Source organism: Cryptomeria japonica, chromosome 1, assembly GCF_030272615.1.
Source record: "Cryptomeria japonica chromosome 1, Sugi_1.0, whole genome shotgun sequence".
NCBI lineage: Eukaryota > Viridiplantae > Streptophyta > Pinopsida > Cupressales > Cupressaceae > Cryptomeria > Cryptomeria japonica.
The window spans coordinates 287289467-287308089 of NC_081405.1; the positions used below are offsets into that span (position 1 = coordinate 287289467).

Below are 18623 nucleotides of genomic sequence, written 5' to 3' on the forward strand. Positions count from 1 at the left end.
TATTTTGGTTTTGGTTATATTGTTTATGTTTTTGGTACAAAACTTTGCATTGATCTATTTTGGGAGATTGTTGGTATTTGGCATTCGGTTTTTGGCACTTAGATGTTTTTCCATCTAGTGTTGCCATTAATTCCAAAGGGGGAGATTGTTGGTATTATGGATGACTTCATCATGTGTTGCATTGGTTTTGTCATTGATGTCAACACTTATCTTTTTGGAGGACTACATTGTTGATTTGGCACTCTGGTTATATTGGTTTGTTGTTGAACTGACACATTGTGGTCCTGGTATGGATATTGGCTTATGCACAGTCACCAGTATATGTTTCACCGATAGCTTATATGTTTCATCTTCAACTTAGGAAGTTGATGATGACTTGTTATCATCTGGAGATCATTTGGTTATGTCAAAGACATGGATTATATGTTTACATTTGGTGTTTTTCTTATTGGTTTGATTGGGTTCCCATATTTGCCTTTACTGGTAGATAGGTCTAGGTTATGGAACGGTACAAGATATTATGTTCCAGATTAGCATGACACATTTTGGAAATGGTTTATTGATTGGATAATGTGTAAATGTATTGAGGCTGACATATTGTATTGCATCAAGACTTATTTTGTAAATTTAATATCTTTAGGGAGCCGACCTAATCATGAGGTCTTAGGTTTTGTATAAATAATTGTAAGATCTTATCTGGAAGAAGTATGAGTGTATGTGTGAGTGTGTGCGAATATTGAAGATTATTGTGAAGAGAGAAAATAAGGAGATCCTTGTGCGAATCATGCAGATATTATCTGAAGGTTGAAGGAAAGGTTATGAAGGTGTTTGGCACTCATGGTCAGAGCTTAAACTGGTACTGAATCCAACATTGTAGATGCTATACTAAAGCAGTACATTGTTATTGTATTTAACCATCCAATTGTAGTCAATGTGACTCCTATTTTGTGATTGAGTAGTGAGATCTAGGCGGCTGGCCTTTTTGCATGTGTAGACCTCATTATTGTATTCACTTATTATCTATAGTAGTATCATCTGATTGTGGGTAAGGTTTCCCACTATGGTTTTTCCCCTTACAGGGTTTCCACGTCAAAATCTTTGTGTCATGTGTTGTGGATGTGGTTTGCTATCTATTTCATACATTAAGTTGTACCAGTATTGCTATAACTATTAATCTATTTTACCGACACTAAGTTTTAAGTTGAAATAATTGGTTTTGTATTATAATTTATTGACAACTGATTCACCCCCCCCCCCCCTCTCAGTTATCCTTCTTGGTTCCTAACAATTTCATGTATCCATGGATGTCCAAAAAGTATGTTGTATGTGAGACCAACATCAAGGACTTGGAAAACCACATGCATGGGTACTGGCCCAATGCTTAAAGGTAGGGTGATTGTTCCTTGAGATGAGAATTCTTCATCACCATATGCCTTTATGGTGATCTTATTTATTGAATCCACAACTTGTTCAGAGAATCATAATTGTAGGGTAGTTTTCAATGTACAAATATTGAGACCTTCTCTTGCATCTATCAAGACTCCTTTGATGCAATTTTTATGGAGAAATGCTTCAATTTGGAGTAGTGGCATTGTGTGGTTGACATGGAGATGCATAATTAGCTTCCATAAACGTAAGGTAATACAGAGTGGAAAGGTATCCCACCATGGATTGAAATTGGTCCATGTTTAGATCAGTGGGAACATCTATGTGTCTCTTAAGATTTTGTCTAAAATAGCTTTATTTGAAGTGGAAATGCACAAAAGCTCAATGATTGAGATAAGAGCAAGTGTCTTCCCTAATTGGTCTATAAGGTCATACTCATTCTTGGTAGATGATTGAGTTGTCTTGGATGAAACACCTTGTAAGGTAACTTTTTCTCATCGAGTTGTGACATTGCATTCAATATTTTTGTCAGTAGTTGATGAAGATGATGATTCAGTGCCTTGCAAAACAACCTTACCCCTTCGAGTAGAAACTTCGGGAGTTTTATCCTTGATAATTATGGTAGGCACATGGTTGTTCATTGAAATATAGTTTACTGTGTAATCATAGGATGAGGTAGTGTAATTATCATTGCTATCTATCTTAGGGGATTTTTCCTTATCATGCTTTGTGAATGGCTCCTTAAACATCGCATGCTCCTCATTGGAAGTGTGACCATCAACTTCTATTGTGCCATTATCAATGAGATCTTGGATGAAACTTTTCAATCTATGATAATTACTAGTATTATTCCCCTTTCTCTTGTGATAGTCATAAAAATTATTATCATTCCACCATGATGGCTTCATCTTAGGCTCAAATGTTTGATTGTCTGGCAATGTAATAAGCTTGTTTGCAACCAATTTCTTCAATGCAGTTCGCTTGGTTCTCCTAATGGAATGTATTTTCTTAGAGGTCTTGATGAACTTTGAAAATTTACTTGATTATTTGAATTAGATGAACTTGCACTCAAAAATGTTAAGTTTGGTTTAACCATAGTTGCATCCACTACCTCATCATTGACAATATTCTTGTTTTTGTTCCAAAAGTAGGGTTTTTCTTTCCCAATAGAATTATCTTTATTGTCTTTGAATAGTTTAATGGTACCTTACTCAATAAGAACTTTCTCAACTGCTAGGCCTTTCCCAATAAGATATTTGAAAGTAGATAAACAAGCTTTCCTTACTTTAGATCCAATATCCTTATTGACATTTTGAGTGAACATTTCAACCATTTGTTTTTGTGGGATATCACAAGAGAAATGACTACTTATAAACTTCTCCATCATTGTAAGACTGATTCTTAGGACTCTCTATTTTTCTCCTTGGTATTACATAAAGTAGCCATTGGCATGTCTGTTTCAATATTGTCTGAGAAGTATTGTGTAAAAGATTCTGCTAGTTCACCCCATGACTTTATCCTAGGCAGAAGTTTTGAAAACCATTCCATGGCTTGTCCACCTAAGATTTGTTGAAATAATCTCATCAAATAGGATTCCTCTCTTGCCACTTCTATGCAAGCTGTGGAAATCTCTCTAATGTGTGCCTTGGGATCTCCCTTCCCTCTATACTTGTCAAAATTTGGTGTCACAAAATGTGGAGGAAAAGGAGGCATTGGTATGCTTCCATAAAATGGATAAGGACATATGTCTTTCATTGTGTAGTTCTTTATTGGTGCATACATATTTGTCATCTATTTTTGAAAATCCTTGATCTATTATTGCATCATTACTAGGTGGTGTCTTATCTCTTTGAGGTATTTCCATGCCTAAGCCACCGGGTGGAGGAGGAGCGATATAATGCTTGTAGGGATGATATTGGTCATAGATATGCTCATATGAAGGGGCAACATAATTGTAGCTAGTATATGGGCCACTTGGTATGGTATTACAATGAGGAGCACTAGGCCTAGGATGATTGTATATGACATGACCATGAGGATGAGGGGTATTATAAGTATGTTATTGAGTATTTCCCCCAAATATAACACAAGGTCTCCTTGTGTCATGATCTTTTTTGTTCCCTTGGGTATGGGTGTATGTATTAGTATTCATTCACCCTTGGAGAGGATGAGTATGAGGTTGCTCATGCATATTTCTAGTGAAATTGGTATAGGAACGAGTATCAATCATATCGGGTCTTTGAAATAAGGATGAGGGTGACTTAGGAATGAGACGTTCTCTCCTATTACCACCATCATTAACACTAGGATTTGAATTAGCTTGATTACCTTGATTGGGATCATAAATTCCAAGATTTGTGACACATCAAAATCATGGGATAATCTTGCACCACTTTGCATAAAAAATTGCACAAGGTATTGAGGATCTCTTCTCTTAATTTCCTCAATCATTTTATTAAATTGCACATTGGATATAGTGTGTTGAATGTCAGCGATCTAGTAATGAACTCATTCTCATTGTCATTGTCAATTTCTAGTGGATTACTGTGATTTTCAAAAGCTCGAGAGTTGTAAGACTCATCCCCATCAAATTCATATGTACTCATGTTAAGAGATCTTAGAGATTCCTCAAATTTTCTTCTATACCTTTGTGAGTGGGTTTCAACCATGAACTAACCTTGGCTAAAATGGAGGATGAGATAAAAATGTGAAGACTATGGAAGACCAAGAGGATTGAATGAAAACTGAAAGAATCCAGGGTTGTCTTGTAATGTCCAAAAGTGTAAGTCCAAGAAAAATGTGATAATCTAAAGAAAGGTGTGGCTTCCAAAGAGATGATAGAATCTTGATGAGGTAAGTTGACCTCAACTAAAGATAGCCAAATAATACCCAAGATGATAGATCTGATGCATGAACCACCTAGTGATGTGATGTAATGTGTTTGCAATATAAGACGAGGGCTACTAAACAACCTTTTGACTCTAGTTGTGTGAGGGGATTGCAAATGATGATTTAAATGATTGAAAATGTGTGGCAAAAGTCGTGACAAGTCATGGTTGACTCAAAATGAAGCCCTACAGAAGCAACCTTAGAAGTTCTCTTGATCTCACAACATGGATGCGCTACGAGTTTACATACATGCCAAGATTCCACCTAAACACAATTTCAGAGTCCAAAGATGTGTTTTCATAGTTGATATCCAATTCTCAGTTTTGCCCAAATTTTGAAATTGTTGAAGGTGACTAGATCTCAATGTTGATTATTGTATGGAAAGAAGACACAATAAACAAGAAGACAAAATGCCTGAGGGTTTTTTTGTCAAAATTTTGAGTGTAATGTGTCTGTTCAATAGGCCGAATCAACCCAATTTCCATGACTCTAAACAAAATTAAAAATACTTCAAACACTTCTTAGCCTAAGGTCAAGGTCTCATGGCAATAACCTCAACCCACAATGTGGAATCTCCATCAAGTCAAATATAGGGACACCTTAAGGGGTGTATGTACACTATTTTGCCTTTGTGGGAGAGGACAACTAGGGGCCTTTAGGACTAGAAGGATGACCTAAATCACCCTCTCCCTAGAAAGCTACAAGTAGCTTATGCTAAGCTGATGATTCTGTCTCATCTCACAGGAGCCTTATGGTGAGTAACCTGGGGGGAAAACCAGCTATCCCCTTTGACTAAAGTTATCATGATGTTCAAACAAAAATAAGGGTGGGCCACTAATCTAAGGTGTCTAGTGGGGGAACTTTAGTGGAACTTGGTGTCTACCATGCGATAGTGACTCACTTAAGAGCCTATTTGAGTCCTCATAAGGATTTTTGTGCATCTCCAACAAGTGTGGATATTGAGGAAACTTGTCGAGTAGCCTAACTTCACCAAGTAGTCATAGCTTTCATGTAACCTTTGAATTTATTAGTGAGCTGAAGAAGTATTAAATGGGTCATTCCCTCTCACTTAGCCTTATTGGCTATTTGGGAGGCATACCCTTCTACCTAAATAAAGAAGATAATAATAATTTCTCTTACACCCAAGGTCCAATGGAAGGGGAGGGAAGATGATACTTTTGTTATCATGCTAGGGATATAAAACACAAAACGTGTCAAAAGCTCGAGACACTTCAAACAAGTTAATTTACCCCAAATAAAAAATAATGTGACCCTAATTAAACGAAAAGAAAGAAAGAAATGCACTAGATTACCCCTGCAACCAAATGATTAGTAGGTCTCAATGATTACCCCAACCTGGCAAGAAAACATGTTAGGTTAATTTTAGAAATCCCAAAACAAAATATGAAAAAGGGTTTTCGACAACATGATGGAAACAACTGCACCATTGTGTTAGCCCACAAGAGGTTAGGACAAAAAAGAAAATCAAAATACAAGAAAATTAACCCTAATCTTTAAAGATTTGACTCTTCACAAATTACTTTGCATCAAAATCAAAATCATAAAGAATAGACCCCATGTAGAATTTTGAGAGCTTTCCAGAAATGTAAGAATATTTGAAAAAAATCACTAATTTACTCCCAAAATTATTTTTTATAAAAAATCATAAATAATTCAAAACTGATCCAAGAAATCTTATGTTTGCACTAAGCACTCCTAATACCATTCCAAACCTACAAATAAAATGGTGTAGAAATTCACAATTGTTTGTGAGATATGATCAAATCATTGCAAAACCCTAATTTTTAAAATTTGATTCCTCATGAATTATTCTGCATCAAAATTAAAATCATAAAGAATAGACCCACTATATAATTCTAAGATATTTCTATAAATGTAAGAAAATCTAAAAAAATTCACTAATTTACTTCCAAAATTAATTTTTTTTATGAAAAGACATAAATAAACTTATCCAAAAAATCTTATTTTTGGACTAAGCACTCATGATACCATTCCAAATCTGAAAAAATGTTTTGTATAGAAATTCACAACCATTTGTGAATTTCATCAAATCATTGCAAAACCCTAATTTTTAAAAATTCGATTCCTCACGAATTATTTTGCATCAAAATTAAAATCATAAAGAATAAACCCCTTGTATAATTCTAAGATATTTCCATAAATGTAAGAAAATCCCCAAAAATCGCTAATTTACTCTCAAAAATAATTTGTTATGAAAAATCATAAAAAATTCATAAATAATTCAAATTGAATCCAAAAAATCTAGTTTTTGGACTAAGCACTCCTGATACTATTCCAAACCTAAAAAAAAAATTATGCAAGAAATTCACAACCATTTGTGATATGATGAAATCATTGCAAAACCCTAATTTTTAAAGATTTGATTCTTCATGAACTATTTTACATCAAAATTAAAATCATAAAGAACAAACCCCTATATAATTTTGAGATATTTCTAGAAATGTAAGAAAATCCCAAAAAATTGCTAATTTAATCCCAAAACTATTTTTTATGAAAAATCATAAAAAATACGTATATAATTTAAAACGAATCCAAAAAAACTGATTTTTGGGCTGAACGCTCCTAACACCATTCCAAACCTGTAAAAAAACTAGTGCATAAATTCCCAACCATTTGTGAGACATGATAAAATCATTGTAAAACCCTAATCTTGTGTCCAAAACCCTAGTTGCATAAGGTTAGTCTCCAAATTGTTTTGCAAAACAACAATATAAGACTAGATCAATCAAATAAAATATCTAATTGGAATCCAATAATGAATATCCAAACTTTTCTAGTTGCCACTTAATGTGCGTGGACCTCCTCAATTGTCAAGGTTGAGGTTCATCTTCTTCTCCAAAACTTCTATTGATGTTGTAGCTAGGTCGAATTCCTTCTAGGGTCGACCTAGCACATGTGGGTGGCTAATTGGCCTATTAGCCTTAGCCACATTATTATGTGAAATTCAATGTGTAACTTGTACTTTGGTCTGGCCCTAAATGAGCGATATAATTTGTGAATTAAGTTGGGCCCTAAATGGGCGATGTAACTTGTAACATGTAAATGTAACTTATGGATCTGATAGGGCCAACCCTATATCATGTAACTTGTATATGCTTATTGGTATGGCCCTATATTGAGTGCCAAAAGCATAATTATTATTATGAATTCAAATAGCAAGGCCGACCTAAGGCATACAAGACATCAAGGCTCATATATATGCAAGGTCATTTCATGCTTCAAAGACACACATTACATCAACGAATTATCTCTGCAAGTATAGCGAATTTCTCTAGCATATGATCAACGAATTTCTTCTATGATTCATCTCTCTAGAGGTAGCAATTCATTATTCATGAACAACAAGTGTGAGAGCAATTAATATCATCCTTGGTCAACGAATTGACTTGCATAATCTGTGCATGACAACGAACAATCATAATCTGTGCATGACAGCGAACAATCTTCTAAGATCTTGTAGATAAGTTAATGCTATTGTTTGTGCCCTAGTTTGATGTCATCGTTTTGTTGTTCTGAGTTATTTGCTGCCTCAAGTGTTGAATTAAAATTGTAATGTTACAATCTTTTTCTGCATAATAAAGATTGAGATTTCTTGCTGTGTTTTTCACCCTCAAGAGAGAGGTTTTCCTAGGGTACTCTTGTGTTCTATGTGTGCATTGTATTGTTTTTTGTTCATTGCTATCAGTCTGATCTAAAACTAACATGGTATCAAAGCTAGGTTTGAATCGATCGTGATAAAATTGGGTGATAACAACAATAAGTGCACTATGTTTCTTAAAGAAGGCATTTCTCCTTCTGGAGTTGTGCTTAATCCTTGTAGTACCTTCAAGATCATTTGAAGCCCAAACACTGTAGTCGTGTTTCAACATGAATTCCAACTTCATAAGTATTGTAATAAGGAGGTTGTGTTTTGGCAGTCAGTCTAAATCTGCGTTGGTGTGTGAAATTATATTAACTATGTCATGTTGACTTAATTCAAATCTAGACGATACAAGGCCCAAGTCCAGTGTTATGGTTGCTTCTTCAATATTATATGGGCACAGTATTGAGTTTCTCTATGCTGGTAATAAAATCTGGGCAGTGCTATTAGTGTGATCAGTCTTTTCAGGCTTGATGTTGAGTTGAATCAATTGTTGTTTTCATTTTTATCTCCCCTTGAATTTTGTCATTACATTACGAGACTAGTCTATTGGTGGGAGAATAATGAAATGGGACTCTTGTAAGTGGTTTCTTCTATACTGACAGTGAATCATTGCTTGCTAACCTCTTGGTTGTAGTCATCACTCTTCTATGTCATGACCCTGTTGAACTTGCACTATAATCTCTTTGTTCTTTTTGTTGCACCTCTACAATTGGATGCTCATTGTGCAGTAGTCCTCTTTCAATGACTAGTGACCATCTTGTATGCTTTCTATGATATAGATAGTGTGTATTCACAGTAGTTTCTTGGAAATTCAACAAATAACTTGAGCGTGTGATAGTGATGTACTTCTTTCTTATGCTTCTTATGACAGTGACTTCCTTTCATGCCCAGTGCAGTGACATGTTAGTGCTCAATCAGTTGGCAGTGGATAATAGTTTGTGTGATGCAGTGGCGTATTGTGAAATGGTTAACTAATAAGTATGAGTTTGTTGAGACTGACCCATTCTTACTCTAAATTCTTGAACAATAGCTTGATGTTTGTGGGAATCTGTACAATAACAGTGGAATATGATATTTTTTCTTTTATTAGTTTGACAATGATTGATGATGATATGGAATCCAAGTGATACTCTGTAGACAATTGCATGGAACTCTAGACTATGTATGGTGAAGATTTTTCTTCAGGAACGGACTGTGTGAAGAGTTAAGGAAGAAAATTGGCAGGCCATCATACGAGAGATCTGATTATCGTCTCCATCGTGCATGGTTATTTCTATACGAGCATGTTCAATTTCTCAGGTGAAGAGAATAAGGCCTTCGAGTGAATACCTTTAACCGTTAACCTTCCTTTAATTCTGTGAATCACTGTAAGAGATCTGAGATCCCCATGTTGGATGGCTTACCTCATTATGAGATATTCATGAATTTGAGAACATGAGACTACAATAATAAATGTGGAATCGACCTGCATTCACTCTGATTTTGACAATGATTGTCAGCCAGAGCAGAATACTCAGCCTGATTGCCCCTGTCATGTCCCTCCTAGAGTGGATGTGGACATACATCCTGAGAAATTGTCAATAAAGAGATAAGTGTTTTATGCTTATATTCTGGAATAATGTTCATAAATTCTTATTCTTTGTTAATTCATAACATTAGGATAGTGAACTTTGTATGCTTCTAGCATTGATATTTTCCTTTGCATAGGTTAGTTCTATGAACTAGTTGTAATCTCTCTCTGAAATGATTTCAGGATGGATCAAGAAGCACAAGAGATTGCATTCAACAAAGGAAGACCTTGGTAATGACTACCATGAGATTGAGTTGGTGACTAAAGATGTTTTCTCGAAGAGGAGGAATTAATGTTAAGAGGTAGCCTGACTTTTCAGCTTAAGAGGGAGCCTTATTTTTCATCTTTATAGGAAGTCTAACATTTTTCCCGAGGCAACCTTGGATGAGGAGGTCAAAAGGTTTATATCAAAGGGAGCCAGATCATTATTTAATTTATTCTTCTCTACGAGAGAAGTTTGAGGTGCAAGCCCTGTTAGTGCATTCTTCTTTGCGAGAGAAGTTTGAGGTGCCAACCCTTGTTAGTGCATTCTTCTCTGCGAGAGAAGTTTGAGGTGAAAGCCCTTGTTCCACCCTCTGCGAGTAGGTATGGTGGATCCACCCTTTGGGAGTAGCCATGGTTGATGTCATGTGAGAGACTCCATGACTCAATACTTGTGTTTATTCACCCTCTAGTAGTAGCTATGGTGAATTTCATGATGAGATGACGACATCACGTTGAGGATTCGGTGATGGGCACTTGTGTTCATTTGTAATTCCATTCATGGGTGTATCCATGATGGACCCACCCTCTAGGAGTATGGTGGATGTCACTACGTGACTCAGATATTGAGAAGGACTCCTCCCTAGCTAAGAGGGAGTGTTGATGTTGTAGCTAGGTCAGATTCCTTCTAGGGATGACCTAGTACATGTGGGTGGCTAATTGGCCTATTGGCCTTGGCCACATTATTATGCAAAATTCAATGTCTAACTTATACTTTGGTGTGGCCCTGAATGAGTGATATAATTTGTGAATTAAGCTAGGCCCTAAATGTGCAATGTAACTTCTAACATGTAAATGTAACTTGTGGATCTGATAGGACTGACCTTATATCATGTAACTTGTATATGCATGCTTATTGGTCTGACCCTATATTGAGTGCCAAAAGCATAATTATTATTATGAATTCAAATAGCAAGGCCAACCTAAGGCATACAAGGCATCAAGGCTCATATATATACAAGGTTATTTCATGCTTCAAAGACACACATTACATCAACAAATTATTTTCTGCAAGACTAGTGAATTTCTCTAGCATATGATCAGTGAATTTATTTTGTGATTCATCTCTCTAGAGGCAACAATTCATTATTCATGAAAAACAAGTCTGAGAGTAGTGAATATCATCCTTGGTTAGTGAATTGATTTGCATAATCTGTGCATGACAACGAATAGTCTTTTGAGATCTTGCAGATAAGTTAATGCTATTGTTTGTACCCTAGTTTGTTGTCATCATTCTGTTGTTCTGAGTTGTCTGTTGCTTCAAGTGTTGAAGCAAAATTGTAATATTACAATCTGTTTCTACATAATAAAGATTAAGATTTGTTGTTGGGTATTTTACCTCCAAGAGGGAGGTTTTCCCAGGGTACTCTTGTGTTCTATGTGTGCATTGTGTTGTTTTTTGTTCATTGTTATCAGTCTGATCTAAAACTAACGACTTCTAGCATTGCTTGAGCTCTTCTCATCATTAGGTCCAACAAGAGTGCATAGTTCATTTTTCATTGGAGTAAGGAAGAATGTAAACTACCCCTTTTTTATATTCCTCTTTGTTCTCTAGTCACAAATCAATAGTAGAAGGTTTCATCTCTTTGAAATCACACATATTCTATAGAGAATCTTTCTACAACTAGATCCAAAAGATTGTAACCCTTCAGACTGACACCAAAGCCGATAAAGATACACTTAATTGTCTTATCCAATTTTAATTATTTTTCACTTTGTACATGTGCACATGCCTCACAACAAAATACTCTAAGATTTCTCATTGAGGGATTTTTACCAGACCACACCTCCATGGGTGTCTTTTCAAGTAGCAATAAAGTAGATAATTTTTTAATTAGATAGAATGCTATGGCTATAGCTTCAACCCAAAAATTTTTTTAAGGCCAACACCACTTAGCATACTTATAGATCTCTCCAACAATGTTCCTCTCATCCTCCCTATAACTCCATTTTGTTGTCTAGTGTATATAGTAGTTTTGAGTCTCTCAATCTCATGGTCCTTATAGAACCTATTAATATTAAATTCTTCCAAAAAAACTAACCTTGACTATCACAACTCCAACACTCAGTTTGTCTACTAATCTCATTTGCAAAGAAGGATCTGAATTTCTTAAATCGATGAAAAACTTTAGATTTACTCATAAGGGAATACACAAATGTCATACTATGGTAATCTATGAATGAAACTAAATATGTAGATTTTGATAGGGAAGGAACATTCATAGGACCAAACACATACTGTGAATATAATCCAAAACCCCAAAAGAGCTATGAGAACTGCAATAAAAAGAAACATGATGCTTATTTTCATATACAATACGTTCACAAAAATAAATATCTAGATTACAATCCTCAAGGCCTTCAACAAGGCCCTTATTTTTTAGGGATCTAAGATGCTTCTCCCCAAAATGGCTAAGCCTCTAGTGCCATAACATTTTTCACTCTACTAGGAGCTTCATCTCTAAAGAAGTATCACTTTGAGGTACTAAGAAAGCATGATCATCAAATGTAGAAACACTATTTTTCTCTTTTTCTTGATTTGACAATGAAGATGAAGAATCTAATGGCCTCTTCTTTTTTACATAAAAATAACTATTCAACTAAGTAGTGTATGCATCCATCTTGTATAGAGTTTTGATCTGAACATCCTTATCCAACACCATAGCTTCTCCTATCATCTTGCATTCTATGCTTGAGAAAACAACTTGCACACCTACATCATTAAAGTTTACCACTAAAAGTTTTCATATCAAACTAGGGATATGTAGTACACCATCAATCTTGTTCACTCTACCTTTAAGGAATTTCATTTGAATTCTACCATGACAAACAATATTCAAATGAGAATCATCACCTGGATACACCTTCCCTTCATGAACCAACCTCTATGAGAGGCCATGTGGAAAGAGGCACTAATTTTATCAACCTAACATATTTTTATGCATATAATACAAAGGTTGTGACAAAATCATGTGTACATTGAATCTTGAGAGTATTTTCAAAGTCAAAATTAATGCCTATGTTGAAAAATTTATTTAGTATAAATAGGCAACTCAAGATTGATATTGCTTGGTGTCTTTTAGATAGATGTATTAAATATATCCAAGCTAGTACTATCTACAATGTGACATGTATCTAATACATGTAATCCAAATATCTAGATCACGTGTATATATCTATCTAGATATCTATTTATGTTTTTCAAAAGAACAATCAACAAATTAAAAGATAATGAGACAAATCATTTTAAATAAAAAATTATTAATATAATAATTATCTATCCCTAATTTATCTATCAAATGATATCTCTCTCTCTCTCCCCCCCACTCAATTATTCACTTTACCTCTCTTAAACTCACTCCCCCACTCCTCTCTATCTCTTTCTATTCACATCTTTCGCAATCGCTATTTTTTTTTCTTTCCATCTCTCTTAATATCTCCCTATCCTTTCATTATACCTCTCTATATTTCTATATCACCCTCTTCTACTATCTCTCTCATAATCTATCCCTTTTATTCATATCTTTGTCTACCTCTATCTCTCTAACATTCTGTCTCTCTCCTTCTCTACCCCTTTCTATCTCTTTATATTGCCCTCTATCTATATCTCTCCCTCTCTCCATCTATCTCTACCTCTCCCTCTCTATCTCTATATATTGAACTTTCTCTCCCTATCTTCCTTTCTCCCTCTCCTCTACACATATATCTCCCTCTCTCCCCCTGTTCTATTTCTCCCTAGATAATTATTTTGACCCTTTTCTCTCCCTCCCTCTATCTCACGCCTCTCTCCACCTTTCCCCATCTCTCCCTCTCTTTCTCCCTCTCTACCTCCTTATCTATCTCTTTATCTATACCACTCTCTTCCTTTCTCTTCCCATATATCTATCTCTCGCTCTATTCTCCCCTATCTCTCTCCCTCTCTCAATCTCTATTTTTATTTCTCTATCTCCTCATCTCTCATCCACTCCCTCTCTCTCTTCTATGTATTTAACTCTTTCATCTCACCTATCTCTCCCTTCTCTCTTTATCTCTTTGTCTCCTCTATATATCGCTTTCCTTCTCTATCTCCATATTTACCTCTATCTTTATCTCTATCACCTTATATCCCTCTTTCTATCCTTATCTCTCCATATCTCTCCCTCTCTTCATGTCTTGTTCTATCTCTCTATATTTCCATCTATTTATATCTCTCTCCCTCTACCCCTTTGTATACATTGAGTTCTCTCTCTCTCTCTCTCTCTCTCTCTCTCTCTCTCTCTCTCTCTCTCTCTCTCTCTCTCTCTCTCTCTCTCTCTCTCTCTCTCATTTACCTATCCACATCTACCTATCTCAACTTCCCTATCCCCCCTCTCTCTATCTGTCTCCTTCTCTCCCTCTCTTTATTCCTCTTATCCCCCCATCTATCTCTATATCTCTACCTCTCTCCCTTTCTCTTCCCATATATTTCTATCTATCTATATTTACCTTTCCATATATCTATACCTCTTTCTTTCTCCATCTTTATCTTCCCCTATTTATTTCTCCCTCTTTAAATCTCTATTTTTCTATCTCTTGTTCTCTCTATTTGTTTGTCTCTTTGTCTCTCTTTGTCTCCCTCTCTCCCTCTTTATATCTCCTTATATTTCTATCACTCTATCCCACCATCTATATATCTATAATTATCTCTCTCTCTCACCTTCTTCCTATAATATTTCTTCTTCCATCTCTCCCTCTATCTCGATCTATTTATGTCTCCATCTCCCTCTGCTCCTTTATCTCTCTCTCTAACTATCTCCTTATGTCACTTCTCTCCAAGAATATATATAAAGTAAACAATATAAATAAATAGATAAAATATTTTTAAAATAAAATAGAATAGATTTTAAATAAAAACATAATTACTAAATAAATAAAAAATAAATTTTATTAATCAATAATTGATATTATTTATTAATAATATTAAATTTTGAAGATTGCAGTTCAACAGAACCCAAAAAGAGCCAGAATAATTTTTTTGAAAATATTTTTTGAATAATTATAAAATATCTTAAATTAATATATTAGCCTAATATTACTAAATTTATTGGTGTTGCTAAGGGAAGGAGCCCATTACCGCCCATGTTCCAATAACCATTCAATCCTTGCTCACCCAACCTCCCAATTATTAAATTTAAAGAAACCATCTGAAAAAAAAAAATGATAATTAAAAGCTCATCAAAATATTTCACATGTACCAATAGTCACCCAAATATACCCCAAGTAGTTAAAATTTTAATATTTAATTGGAGGAGTTGTGCAACTTTATTGGTGCTCATAGTCTATGATTAATGGGGCATTTGTGCATAAGTATTCATAAAAATAGTTATTAGAAGAAAATGTATTGGTTCTTAGAGGAATATGTATTGGATTAGTTGTGCAAATTTTTGAGGTGGTTATAGTGCATGGTAATTAGGGCATGTTTACATTGGTATTAAGCATACCTAGAAATAACTTTTTCTTGACCCTTGCATGCATAATGGATCCTACAATGTTTCTCTTTACTACCCACAAGCCAAAACAATAGCTATAAGAAATTAAGACACATATATAAAGACAACCAAATAAACGTTGAAATCTGATGTATCATTTAGGAGCCTAGAGTGCACGAAGCTATCTATAAAGTCTACTGGCACTCTTCACATGTAATATATCAATATTATTATTTTAAAAATAATTATTATGCCAAAGGGGTATTATACTCACATATGGATGCAAACACATCCATCAATAAAAACTAGAAGCATCTAATTTGACGTGTTTGTGACACATAAATGCATGAAAAGTCAAAAAATATCTTAACATTTTTTAAATTTAATATTATTTAATTATTTAACACTAATTATATCTTCACTTCCACCTCTCATCTACCACTCACTCTGAATTTAAGTGATGAATCTCAATCCAATATTATTAATTATGGTGGATTGGAAATGTCCCTAGATAATGATAAAAAAAAATATAATGATATGATAATAATAATATAATGATTTGATAAGAAGCATATAATTTGACGTGTTTGTGACACTTAAATGCATAAAAAATAAAAGAAAATATTTGATTATTATATTATTTATTTTATATTATTTAATTATTTAGCACTATTTATATTTTCCCTATATAATGATATGATAACATAATAATAGTAACAACGTAGTCTTTATAGATTTTTCTGTTTTACTCAATAGCTTAATAGAAATACAAAAAAAAATATAATAATAACAATTTGACACTAAATTTTTTTTCACTTTTAGAAAAAATTTAATATAAATATTAAAATAAGAATATATATTAAATATAATAATTTAATTATATCTTAATAACAATTTCATATTAATTACAATATCATAATATAATAATAATTTAATATTAGTTATAATATAATAATATAATAGTGAATAGATATGATATATTTAAACATGCCTTATTATATTCTTCTAAAAATAGATATAATTAATACCACTCTATTTATAGTAATATTAATAACTTCTATATTTATGGTACCGAGTTTTTCGGTCTTGGTGTACTCTTTTGGGATGAACCGAAAATGCGGATAGAGACTGAGACATACCTGTGCATACGTGGACGATGTATAGTCGCACACCAACTCTTTCTTTTGTCGGTGAAGCTACAAAACCTTGGCTAAATAAGCTCAGATCAATGAATCTGTACCGTACCTTATTTTAGCTCCTTTTCAAGACATTATTACAGTACATGCAACACTAGGACATCAGTTTACTGTCCCCGTCATCTACTCGTTCTTCACTCTCTGCGCCGAATTAATCGGGCAACTAACAGTCTGACTAAAGGTTATTCTCAACTCGACACGCTGCCCTAATGTGCACCGCACACTTCATATGAAATAGAGCTCGCTCCCGTCCTTTTCTTGCATTCAAATTCACAGGTCTGAGAAAAGAGGTTTGTGAAGTGTTGAGTTTGTGAAGCGTTAAGAATGGCGGGAGAGCAGAGAAGGGGTCACATTGTAATGCTGCCATTGATGGCGCAGGGGCACATCATTCCCTTCTTCGAGCTGGGCAAACTTCTAGCCAAGCAAGGAGGTTTTCTCATAACAATCGTCAACACCCCACGCAATGTCCTCCGATTACTGCCCAAGGTTTCCACTGCATGCAAAGCTCATGACATTGATATCCGTCTCGAAGAGCTTCCCTTCCCAAGGGGCACCCAAGGCTTGCCTCCCGACGTAGAGAATACAGATTCTCTGCCTTACAATCTAATGTTTCTCCTCGTCCGCAACTGTGAGCAGCTCGAACGGCCCTTCGAGAACCTTCTATGGCGGCTCCGTGACGGCGGCCACCCACCCACATGCGTTGTGAGCGACATGTTCTTCGGGTGGACTTTGGACATTTGCAATCGCATGGGGATCCCCAGGGCGACGTTCATGACAATGGGTGCCTTTGCGACTGCTGTGTATTATTCTCTATGGATGAATCTGCCCCACAAGAAAACGGACTCTGATACTTTTTCTCTTGCTCCTGAGCTCCCCCATGTCTCGTTTCATACATCCCAGCTCCCGCTAAGCCTCAGGCTGACGGACGACACGGACCCATGGCACCTCTTCTTGAAGCGCCAAATACCTAGGAATCTCCGCAGCTGGGGTACTTTGCTGAACACTTTTGACGCTTTGGAGTCGAAATTTGTTGATCACCTGCGAAGCAACAGCTGTGGTCATGTCTGGACTGTGGGGCCTGTGCTCCCCGAGGCCTTCAATGGGACCCATGGTTGCTGCACTGATGGTCTTGTTCATGAAACGTGTTCCACGTGGCTGGATTCGCTTCCTCCCTCGTCTGTTCTGTACATATCCTTTGGCACCATGGTCAGGATCTCCCGCTGTCAAATGGAGGCTTTGGCTCTGGGCTTGGAAGCCACTCGAGTGCCCTTCATTTGGGCTGTTCGACCTCCATGCGATGTAACGGATGAATCCGCAGACTTTCTGCCTGAGGGATTCGAGGAGAGAATGGTGGGATCGAAACAAGGGCTTCTTCTCAAGGGTTGGGCACCGCAATTGCTAATTCTTTCGCATCCTTCGACTGGTGGGTTTCTGAGTCATTGTGGATGGAATTCTACCCTTGAGAGCCTGAGCCAGGGCGTGCCCATGATTGGTTGGCCCATCGCAGCAGATCAATTCTATAATTCTAAGCTTTTGGAGGAGGAAGTTGGCGTTAGTGTCGAGATTTGCAGGGGCGTCGATGGAGAATTGCACCAGAGTAAGGTGGAAAAGATTGTGAGAATGTTCATGGAGGGTGACTTGGGAATGGAACTAAGGAAGAAAGCTAGGCAACTGAGAGATACTGCCAAGCTAGCGTTTTCTTCGTCGTGGGTGTCCACTGACGGTAAAACATGCAAGGGTTCCTCCATCGCCAACATTGACGAGTTTGTAAACGAAGTTAATCTGTTGGTTCCGTCGCCTGAATCCTAATGCCCGAAGATGTTATTTTGTCGCCTGAATTTTCTATCTTGGGCTCCGGTGCTGTTAGTGAACAAGAGATTTCATTTTACATGTTATCAGAGATTTAATTATATTTGTGATGAAATGAAACGTTTGTGATCGAAGGTTTATGGGTCTTTTGTTGATATGATTGCTTTAATAATGTCTGAAAATTCGTGCTAGATGATACGCGCTAACCAAATGATTATGTGTAGCAAATCCCGAAAATTCATAGATATATTATTTAAAAGAGTACGAGAAGATTGAGTGAAAAGTTCGGAAAATGAATCATCTGTTTCGGGAATTTTTTATTAGTTTTAACAAGCTTGATTTAGCGTCATATGGGACTTTGACTCCGTCTGCTCCGTTTC

At 35.7% G+C, this 18623-nt stretch overlaps 1 protein-coding gene across 1 annotated transcript; it reads left to right on the plus strand.

Annotated features, from left to right (window-relative positions):
• Window positions 1-16510: 16510 nt before the first annotated feature.
• On the plus strand, window positions 16511-18402 carry LOC131039158 (UDP-glycosyltransferase 92A1). Its single transcript, XM_057971830.2, has one exon. It carries the CDS (start codon window positions 16759-16761, stop codon window positions 18241-18243), a length of 1485 nt encoding a protein of 494 aa, XP_057827813.2. The 5' UTR covers window positions 16511-16758; the 3' UTR covers window positions 18244-18402.
• The last annotated feature ends 221 nt before the right edge of the window (window positions 18403-18623 follow it).

Excerpts from the sequence above, each read along its gene's own strand:
- LOC131039158 (XM_057971830.2), top strand. The coding sequence starts at position 16,759 with ATGGCGGGAGAGCAGAGAAGGGGTCACATTGTAATGCTGCCATTGATG.